Here is an 11,020-nt window from a genome sequence, read left to right as displayed (position 1 = left end):
GGTGCATGGCGCTCGAACCCACACTCCGCGAGGGTCCCCGAAGCCGACAGCAGGCGCTGGCGGTGCCAGGGAAGCCGACTCCTCTTTGCCCTCTAGGCCCACAGTGGGGTTGGGGTTCGTATAGGCCCCTGGGCACAGCCAGGGCGCGTGGACCCTAGGCGCAGGCCTGCTGAGCCACGGCGAAGTCCAGGCGCTGTCTGAAGGCCGCGGTGTGCCCTCGTCGCGTCCTGGGCTGGAGGGCTAGTATGAGCGGCAGGCCCAGAGCGCGCAGGTCGGGGCGACTCTCAGGTCACGCCAGGGTCACGGCCCGCTCTGGCCCCTGCTCTGCCCTTGCCCTAGGAAGATGCTAGCTGAGAGGCACAGAGCTACGCCTTTGAAGCGCGCGGGGCAGGCCAAACGGAAGGAAAGGGGAGCCTGGAGAAAATCGCAGGGAAGAACTAGAGGGAGCCGGGCCCAGAAGCTCAGGGCAAGGCAGAGGCGGCTGACGCTGCTTTAGCTCCTGCTCCGGGCTGGAGCTGCCAGGGCTGCCGCCGCCGCCTCCTTCAGGCGGGCGCAGGCGGGCGGGCGGGCGGAGTGGGGGACTCTCCGGGCGCTGACATTTGCAGGCTGCCCTCCTGATTGGTCCCCTCGCCGAGCTGCTCACGGGTTCATTCAACTGTTAAGCACCTCCCCGTCTCTCTAAAGGACATTATAATGCAAGAAGCCCCCTTTTTAACCACAAACCGAATTTTCTTTCATTTAGGTGATCTATATATATCTATATCGTATAGCTTATAGCTTATATCTATTTTAAATAACTTAAAGCCGCTAAAATTTGGGGGGGAACAGCTTTCGCCCTGGAGCGGTGCGCGATGCTGTCTCACGCCGACCTCCTGGACGCCAGGCTAGGTGAGTGCGCGCCTCTCGCCCGGGCAGCCAGGAGAAGCCGGGGCAGGAAATTGTCAATTTGTTCCTTATTTTACCTTAATGCGACCTAAATGGACTAATTTCTTTAAAAGTAATTGTGCTGCATTAAAGTTTAATTTGATTTAACATCGCCTTTAAAAAAAAAATCTATGGAATATGTAGATCCAAGAAAGGAGTTGGGGAATGTTGTTACTTTTTGTTTTTCTTATTTTTCTCTTCACCCCTCCCCCACCTTTTTTTTTTTTTTTTTTTTGAAAGGCGATATACCCCGTGATAATTTGTTAGGAGGTGTTTCTCTCTTTTTTTCTCTCCTGTTTGTTTTGATTTGGGATTTCTTTCTCCTTCCGCCGCCCCCGTTTCTCTCTCCCCACTACCTTCTTCTCCTTTTCTAAGTGTGGTGTAATTTGTAAAAAATCTGGCATAAAGGAGAAGCTGCTGCCATCAAGGCGGATTTGCTAAGTGTGCTGGTTGAGAAGGAGAGACGCTAAATTCAATCTCACAGTCATCCCCCCACCCCCAGCTTCTGCAAGGGATTCGGCGTTGCCAATGGCTGTGAGGAATGCGACTTTTATTTCTCTGGAAAGAAAAGTTGAAATCTCTAAAGTTTGATTCACGGTTGTCCATAGAGTTCACTCGAGCTTCCTTAATGCTATCTGGGTTGCTGGGCTCTGGGTTTCCGGATTGGGAATCTTTGGTGATGGATGTGATTCCATTTTCCAAACACTTTCTCTGATTTGAGGGGGAGGCGGAGCTGATTTGGGTTGATTTCGAGGGGTGGAAAGCTTGAAGGCTTATTCATCTTCCGAAAGTAAGAGGGAATCGGCTGAGGGCCGGAGGTAGAGTTCGTCAGGCTGCCGAAGCGCAGGTGCCGAAGCAACCGAGGAATTAATTTTCTTTCTGTACCGCGCACCCCTGTGTTCAAACATTTGCTCTCGATTTCCTGGGGCGCCGGGGGTACGGTTTATGGAAGGGATTCAAAGGCATGTTTCATTGCCCGGACTGGGAGTGTTTTATTGTGGGACAGACGAAAGCTTGCGCTGTTTACTCCGGGAGCCGGCTGCGGAAAGGGCAAGGGGCCGGGATATGTTATTCCAACCCGGCTGTCCAAATTCTGGGGAACCCAGCGGAGTACCCTGGGAATTTCTTCCTTAGGGCAAGCGTGGGTGCAGAGGGGGCAGAGGACGGGTTGAAGGAAGGCTGCGCGGGGAAAACAGCCCCTCCTGGCATCTCCAAGAAAGTAGTGACCGCGATCCCCTTGCCTCCTCAGGTATGAAAGATGCCGCCGAGCTTCTGGGCCACCGGGAGGCGGTGAAGTGTAGGCTGGGCGTGGGGGGCTCCGACCCCGGGGGCCATCCGGGGGACCTGGCGCCCAACTCTGACCCAGTGGAGGGAGCCACTCTGCTGCCCGGGGAGGACATCACCACAGTGGGCTCTACTCCGGCCTCGCTGGCGGTGAGCGCCAAAGACCCGGACAAGCAGCCCGGGCCCCAGGGCGGCCCGAACCCCAGCCAAGCCGGCCAGCAGCAGGGACAACAGAAGCAGAAGCGCCACCGGACGCGCTTTACCCCCGCACAGCTCAACGAGTTGGAGAGGAGCTTCGCCAAGACTCACTACCCCGACATCTTTATGCGTGAGGAGCTGGCACTGCGTATCGGGCTGACAGAGTCCCGAGTACAGGTACGCGGGGCTTGGGCTCTGGGACCGAAGGCAAGGACGGGGCGGGAGGATTTGGGTAAAGGGAGCAGGGTCTTCCCTTCCCCTGTCGAGATCCTGGGCTGCGTTCAGGCTGCCTGTGCGTTCCTGTGTCGAGTTATTTCCTACTCTACCCGGAAACTGGTCCCCATCGCCATCCCCCAATGGACACTCAAGGCCCCTGTCTCCGGCCGGTATAGCGACATCCCGGAAGAAGCTCCTCAAAATCGAAGCCCCGCGTTGTTGGGCTACAGGGTTCGCCTCCTCCGCCTGAGAAGGCAACCTCAGCGCCCCCTGGGCGGCCCAGCCGAGCGAGCCCCTCAACTCCTGCTCGCGTTATTGACAAGTATTACCCCCTAATGAGTTTGCGTTAAGCGTTTGGATGAAAGGAGGAATGCAACAATTATACAGAGAACAAGAGAAAAGACCAAATAAGGCGAATGGGCGCCTTTTTAAAAAGTGCTACACCCAGGTTTCACGGCGTGGCTTTATTAAGTATCACCCTCCCTCTGCACTCAGGCGACATATTCCTAGCTTTGATGTTTGCAAGGGGTTTGAACTTTCGTAGTCTACCAGTGCGCTGGGTGAGCCACACAGCCGGTGAGCCCTGTTTTGTTTTGAAGTCCTCTAAGGAAGCTGGGGTGGGGGAGGGGGAATGAAGGCTTTCTGCTGTGGATATCCTGTCTGAAGAAGGGGCATTCAAAACGGGAAAGGCTGACAGGTAGTAGAGGAAATCGTTGCTGACCCCTTATTCTCCTCCAACCGCTCTCCAAGCTGTAAATTATATATAACCTAGAAAATCACACCTATAACTTTTCTGAAAACTGGGGAATAAAAGTATAAGCCTAGTGAAACCCAGATTTTTTTTTTATCTCTTTTTGAAAGAATGAAGACAACATATCAAATATTTTATGGACAGGTGCCTGGAGGTGAAATTCCAAGCGCCGGTACTTACCCTTGAGCTATCCAGGGTGCTGAAAAATCTTCCTTTGCCGTCTCGGACGGTGGTATTTTCTGTACGATATCCTGGGTGTCATCAACCTGGTAAATTTGTTAAACCAGTGCTACCTACTTTTATAAAATTAACTTTAAGATCTTAGTTACTTTACATATGATCTAAGAAGTAAGCGATGAGAACGTCCGCAATCACAGCGTTGAATATTTCTGTCTCAATTCGGCATTTTAAAGACAGTCTAAACGGAAAAAATAGCGCATGCTTCTGCTCTAATAGCAAATGAATATCATTGGGGATTTAAAATGGTCAAATTAATAAAGTAATATTGATTAACATAATAATTAGCATTTTTATTCAATATAAGTCTGGGTGGTTTTTGCTAGTGAAAGGCCTAGACCATGGTCTTTTAAAATTACACACTGAAAGAGTACTAATTGCGTAACTGTAAACATGTATTAGTAATGCTCTTCAAAATTTTTATTTTTCACCTTTTAGAAAATATCTGAAGTTGAGTTTGAACCTTTACATAAATATACAATTTCAATACTTCCATCAACACTGATGACAGTGCTTGCTTGTAGGTTCAGTCTCGCAAGTTAGAAATTCATAAATTTGGGGGTTTTGTCTCTTAAGAGAAATACTATCTATTAATTCTTGTTTTAAAGGGGAAAATGCTGTGTCTTAACCTAGACATACTGGCAATTAGTTTAAATTAAAATAGAACTTAGAATCACAAATAAAATATAATTGAACAACTGATTTTATGAAAAAAGAAAACGAGGTCTATTAAACTTTATTAGGTCTTCCAAAGGTTAATGACAGTTCTTCTTTTAACAGAAAAAGTTGTAAATGAAATAAAATATAAGCTATGTAACAGAAATAGTTATTTTCAAAAAGTACACAAAAGAATGTGCAAGAAGAAAGAGACAAAGTACTCTAATTGTTCCAGCATAATGTTCAAGCAAAGATAATAGCTTGAGCCTGCTGATAAACACAATTTAATAGAATGGCAATTTCAATATTTTTAAAAATAATGTTCCATAGTTTAAAAAGTAATCAGATCAACATAACCTTCTTAATTAACTTTTCAAAATGATTAACATTATGTAATGTAATGCAAAAATAATTTATGGAAAATGTATTTACTTCACTATTCACTGTACCATTGCTCCTTGACCAAATTCAAATTAAATAGTAATTGGTTTATGTTCTTATATGATCAGTACTTCATAGTTTTCTTTATAGTTAACAGATTGCCACACATTCTTTTCAGTATGTAGGCCACTGCGCTGATTAAAAATTATCTAAACATTTAATTCATTGCAATTGTATATTTTTAAAGATGCTTTTTGATTCTAGACTAAATTATCCAATATACTTGTTTTTATCTTTATTTGGTATATGTCACACTTTTAAGTATTTATTAAAGCATCTCTACTCACATGGAGGCCAATTCCATGTCTGATATCGCTCCTCTTTTCTGGCTAGTGTAATAAAACCATTCCTTTTATAGCATGCCATTATTAGAAACCAATTTCAGAATTATTTATAACCTGGAATGGCTTATTAAGCAGCAATGTGAGAATCATGCAAATTATGTGATCAAATGCAATATAATAAGCATAATCATTAGTCTCTAGCATGGATTAATTAACTTTCAATATTTTATTTACATAAAAACCAAATCAGTGAAATAACTTCTGCACAGTCAGGCTTGCCTTTCAATATTTTATACGAACAAAAATAATGTGCTGTAATTCCATTGACCGTGTCCCCCAGAATGGCCCTGTCACCTGCCACATCTTAATAGGGGGACAAGCTGAGAGTATTTTCTAGTTTTCTAATGGAATGAGAAATTGCATTTTCTTCCTCTTCCAGCACTATTAAAGTGTAATGAATTCGGCCCAGAGTTCACGGCTGGCTGATCGAAATGAACCTGAGATCTAGGCTTTAATACAGCTCCCCAGATTTCCTCCAAAATCTTCACATTAATCATTTGCTGGATTCCAATGAGATCTTCATAAAGCATTTGCTTCAAGGGGGGGAAAAAGTAATATTCTCTCTTTCTCTCCCTCTTTTTTCTATTTCTCAGTCATTTATAGTTGGGGAATTAAACGGGCTATATATTTTAAAATACATTTACAGTATGTCTATATTACTGTAACAGCAGATATCATGAAAGTGGATTTTTAGATTCCAACCTCCATTAGATTCTTACTATTGTATTAAGCATTTTCCAAGAAGAGCTGCATTTCAAACTGAGTACAAAGTTGGCCCGTGGCTGTGGTTAATATATTTCCTGGAGTTGTCATCTGTGCATTCTAAAAATCTCCCTTAGGTTTTGCCTGCATTTTAATCCGTCATGCTCTAGTTTTCAAGTGGAAACATTCACATTTAAAAAACATATGCATCGTAGCTTGGAACGGAGGTGCTCAGACCCCATGCAGATTTTTTTCCCAGTCCCAGTAAGCCATGAAACATAAAAAAATTTGTAGCCATCATTTGACTACTAACCCTCAAACATAATTGAGCACGATTTTTCGATTATTTCTATAATATTTAGTTCTTTAACAGCTGTTCTTTTCCGCCTGTGCCTGAGCAGATCCTAGATTCAGAAACCATTCTGGTAGTCGCATTTTCTATTGAAATTCTACTGGGCTATCCCTCCCCCTCTTTCTTTTTTCTGCTCCTTCCCTCACACTCCCTCCCCTCAAACAAACATTTTGGGATTCACTGGCACTTGCAGGTTGTTAGGAACCGGTCTTGATTTTTATAACACACCTTTCAAAACATAATCCGGGTGCGGCGTGTAAGGTATGGGAACTGTTTAGTCACAGACACCGTCCCCGAGTCCAGCCTTGGGTGGGTGCTGCACAGCGACTTGCGGCCTTAGGTCTTCTTGCTGTGCCTTCCTTTCCTCCTGAGAGTTGCTCTCCGCCTAAGACCGCTAACAGCTCAATTGGGTCTCATTGATCCCGTTCACCATCTAGAGCCCTGCTGCCTCATTAATCCGTTGTGCCACCAGCTCAGGGGCTGCAACTGGGAAGAGACGAGACCTGTTTACCCATCGCCGACACTGGGATACGCAGCAATCTGCAAAATGGGGTAGAAACCACAGGAAGAAAGTGGTAGGCGACGGCGCAGGCACGGTAGAAAGGCGAGGGCCGGCCCCAAGTTGGGGGAGTATTCTAGATGGCAACACCATTCACACTGGTAAGCGTAGAGTACGTCTACGCTTGCCTGGGCATGAACACACCGCTGAACATTACTGGCTCACCGAGACTGAGGGCAGGTATGTCCATACCCCTGATACTTTAGCTTGCAGAGTAAACACTAAATAGGTTAGATTAACGGATGCACAACGTTTTTTGCCACGGATATGTTGGTCAAATTGCGTTGGCCAAATTCTAAGAAGAAACTCAGTACCTGAGTCGTGTCCCACATCATTTATATTTAGGCAGAGTAAACTCCAGATGACTAGATTTTAAACTGCAAGTCTTCCAAGCAGGCTTGCTGGCAAATAATAATAATAATTATTATTATTATTGTCATTTAAAAAGATCACATTCAAATAGGGGGAGATGGGAGTTATCTTGGATTGGCAGCTTATGTGGTATCTTTCAGGCAGAACTCTTCTTCTGTGATAGAGGGCTTGACAAGCCTAGGCAAATTAGCCTGGCAGGGTCTGTAACTCCTGGGCTACTGTTTAAAAAAAAAAAAAAGAATAGGAAGGCCGTTTTCATTTGGAGTATATTTTATCAAACTCATTTCCCTGAAAAAGGACGTTTGGGTTTGTCTGAGCAAAATTAAATTTGATTCATACATCTGGTGGTGAAATGTGACATCCTTTAATTCGTATTGGTCCGAAAATTTGTTTTTAGTTTATAGATGAAATGGGGGCGACTTGAGGGAATTGGAGGCCTTATTACTTGGGACCCTTAGTAAATTCGTGAAAGGAATAGACTTGGCTGGGCGTGGTGGCTCACGCCTGTAATCCTAGCACTTTGGGACGTCGAGGTGGGTGGATCACGAGGTCAGGAGTTCAAGACCAGCCTGGCCAACATGGTGAAACCCCGTCTTCACTAAAAGTACAAAAATTATCTGGGCATGGTGGCGCGTTCCTGTAATCCTAGCTACTCGGGAGGCCGAGGCAGGAGAATTGCTTGAGCCGGGACCCGGGAAGCGGAGGTTGCAGTGAGCCAAGATCGCGCCACTGCACTCCAGCCTGGGCTACAGAGCGAGACTCCGTCTCAAAAAAACAGAAAAACAAACAAACAAAAAAAACACACACACACAAAAAACAGGCTTGAAGGCTCCAGGGGCTCAGTGAGCTGCGGTAACTTGTTCCAGCACACTCGTACAGCCCAGAAAAGGGTGTCCATATAGTGGTTTGGGAATGAGGCACAGAGAGTTGTGGCAGTAGCACCAAGCAGTATGGGAGGAATCGGAAGTCATGGTGGCGACCCAAACAACACTGTAGCTCAGTGGCGTGCACTTTCCCACGCAGATCACTGTATTAACCTCTCCGCTCTGTCAACCGTGGCGTTAGGGGTTTTCCTTTGTCTTTCGATTTTGAAACTGACTATGTCATCCACGGCCCGTCATCAATTTCCAAATTTCCAGCGTTTCTGAAAATTCTATAGCCCATCAGTGTTATAAGGCATGCTATTAAGCCACATGGGTACACATGTTTATCTTCATTTGTACACCTGTGGGTCGAGCTTTGACACATGCCTGATTGCGGACCTGTGAATCTGTGCAATGCACAGAATGTGCAGGGGCGTGGTGAAGACTGCACACGTTTGGTGTGTTTGCACAGTGCGTAAACGCTCCGGGGCACGAGCTCTCAGGCGCGCGGGACTCCGCGCTTGGTGGGTGCAGGGGGCGCCAGCTGGCAGGAGTTGGTGGGGAGCCACAGTCTCCGACTGGGTATGGGGGCTTGTCGGGCCGGTGGCACTTGTTCCTCCCGGGGCAGAGCGGCTGTATCCGAGGCGGGTTGCTGGGGCTTAAGCCCCAACTCCCCAGCCGCCGGGCCGGTTAATAGCGCCCTGTCTGTCTCCCGCCCCGCCCGCTCCAGGTCTGGTTCCAGAACCGGCGCGCCAAGTGGAAGAAGCGCAAGAAGACGACCAACGTGTTCCGCGCGCCCGGCACACTGCTCCCCACGCCAGGCCTGCCTCAGTTCCCGTCGGCTGCCGCCGCCGCTGCCGCCGCCATGGGCGACAGCCTGTGCTCTTTCCACGCCAACGACACCCGCTGGGCGGCGGCCGCCATGCCGGGCGTGTCACAGCTGCCTCTGCCGCCGGCGCTGGGCAGGCAGCAGGCCATGGCGCAGTCGCTGTCCCAGTGCAGCCTGGCAGCCGGGCCGCCGCCCAACTCCATGGGCCTGTCCAACAGTCTGGCGGGTTCCAACGGCGCAGGGCTGCAGTCGCACCTCTACCAGCCCGCCTTCCCCGGCATGGTGCCCGCCTCCCTCCCCGGCCCCAGCAACGTCTCCGGTTCGCCCCAGCTCTGCAGCTCCCCGGACAGCAGCGACGTGTGGCGGGGCACGAGCATCGCCTCCCTCCGCCGCAAGGCGCTAGAGCACACAGTCTCTATGAGCTTCACTTAATGCAGCCGCGCCCCGGCCCGCTCCGCCCCCAGCACCGCCCCCGGGGCCGCCCCGAGGCCCATCCGGCGCGCGCCCGGACCCCGGCGCCCTGCCCCGTCCCGCCCCGGCCTCCACCCCGTCTCGTTTTGTCCTCGCCTCTCTCCTCCATTCGCTCGGGCTCAACCCAAGCCCCAGCCCGCGAGGCCTCCCCTCCACCTGATTTCGCTCGCCCGCGGTCCCCCGTCTCCCGGCCGCCCCTCTTCCCTTCCCACCCAGCTGCGTCCCCGGCCCAGTCTCCAGCGCCTCAGCCCACCCTTCCCGCCACCCCGGCCTCCCCTCTCGCGCTAGCCGTGCTCGCGCCCTCCTCCCGGCCTTCTGACTGGCGGCGTTCCCACCCACACCTTCGACGCGACGCCTACGACCCCCCTCGCCCGCCGCCTCCCCTCTGGTCCAGTCTTTCCCCACACTTCGCGCCCCTCCTCCCGCGCCCGGCAAAAACCATCCTTCCCGCCATTTTACGTACCAGGGAGTCGACTCAGGATCTGAAATCAGACACCAATGGACTGGTTTGTGGGCAGAAACACACACACTCGCACTCTCGCTCACGCTCAGACGCTACACGCGCGCGCGCATAGACACGGTGCACCTAGGTCACACACGGACGTGTTCAAGGGACAGCACAATGTTAGGGATTTTTGTCTTAAAGGAGGACAAGCATCTGCTACCAACCGCCTCATCTGAGGGCCCAACTGATATAATTTGATTTATCCTTGTACTTTCCGAGATCCTGTCTTTCTTTCCTCTCCCACTACCCTACCCTTGCCCAGTCCACCCAGTCACATCCGTGCAGCCCTCTCTTGGCTTGCAAGAGAACGCTTTTATTTTTATTTTATCTTATTTTTATTTTCTTAAGCACAACTGTGTGAGGGTGTAGAAGGGAAGGCTTCTCAGGAGTAACGTGACAGTGGATTGGGTGGCTGGAGTAGACTAAAGCAGTCATGTGATGAGGAAGAAGTGATCTGACCCATTTTGATAAGTCTTTATAAGGAAGAATAAAATAAACGTGTAAGCAAAATTTTCTTTTGTAAAAGCAAAAGCCACATCTCTTTTCTGGATCCTTCAGGACTGGGGTTTGTTTGCTTCCTTTTCCGTTTCTCTCTTCTCGCTGCTCTGTGCCCTTGGTTGTTTTGTGGTGGTCCTGTCGTCCCTCGTGCCCCTCGGCCACCTGCTGGCCGCCGATGGGGGCACTCGGACATCTACAACCCTGCAACTTTGTACAGAGAAACACAATCAGCTCTTTCTGCATGTGCTGGTCAAATCCAAACCCAGAGAACAGAAGCGCTTTCTAAGAATGAACAAACATGTGAAATAGGATGTTTTGTGTAGATAAAGCATTCTTGTTACATACTGGTCAATTTGTGATATGTTTTAACTTAATGTCTGTGCTTATTTATGGAATTCGGTTTTCTTAATAAATGTTTGAGCTAATATAAAGCATATTATTTGACTTTTCCGGACAAGTTTATATCAAGTTAAATGTAAATGGATAAAATAAAATCATTTTCAGTATGTGATACAGAGAATCATGGGTTTTGGTGTGACCTTGAACGGCGGGAGAGTTCTCCTGGGGGGAGGGGAGGGGCCAGTCTTGGGAATGGTTATATTCGCTGCAGTTGGCTGGGTCCCGGCGTCCGGGACGCGTGGGCCCTTCGCCCTGCACTGGGCTTAGGTTCGGTTTCTGGGCTGCACGGTGAGGTCTCCGCGACGGGGCGGCATGCTGGCGGCGTGTTGGGGCGCCGCTAGCGCCCCACGCGAGCTCTGAGCCTCCCGAGTCTTCCGGGCCAACCCAGGTTTCCGAGGCCCAGGTGGGGCTCCGAGCG

At 49.2% G+C, this 11,020-nt stretch overlaps 1 protein-coding gene across 1 annotated transcript; it reads left to right on the top strand.

Moving 5' to 3' along the window:
- Positions 1-687: 687 nt before the first annotated feature.
- OTP (orthopedia homeobox) lies at positions 688-10,723 on the top strand. The gene is made up of 3 exons (XM_021939487.2): positions 688-888; positions 2,174-2,583; positions 8,631-10,723. The coding sequence occupies exons 1-3, from the start codon at positions 852-854 to the stop codon at positions 9,159-9,161; spliced, it is 978 nt and encodes a 325-aa protein (XP_021795179.1). The 5' UTR covers positions 688-851; the 3' UTR covers positions 9,162-10,723.
- Positions 10,724-11,020: the final 297 nt, after the last annotated feature.

Source organism: Papio anubis, chromosome 5 (assembly GCF_008728515.1).
Source record: "Papio anubis isolate 15944 chromosome 5, Panubis1.0, whole genome shotgun sequence".
NCBI lineage: Eukaryota > Metazoa > Chordata > Mammalia > Primates > Cercopithecidae > Papio > Papio anubis.
This window is presented reverse-complemented; position numbering and strand designations above follow the sequence as displayed.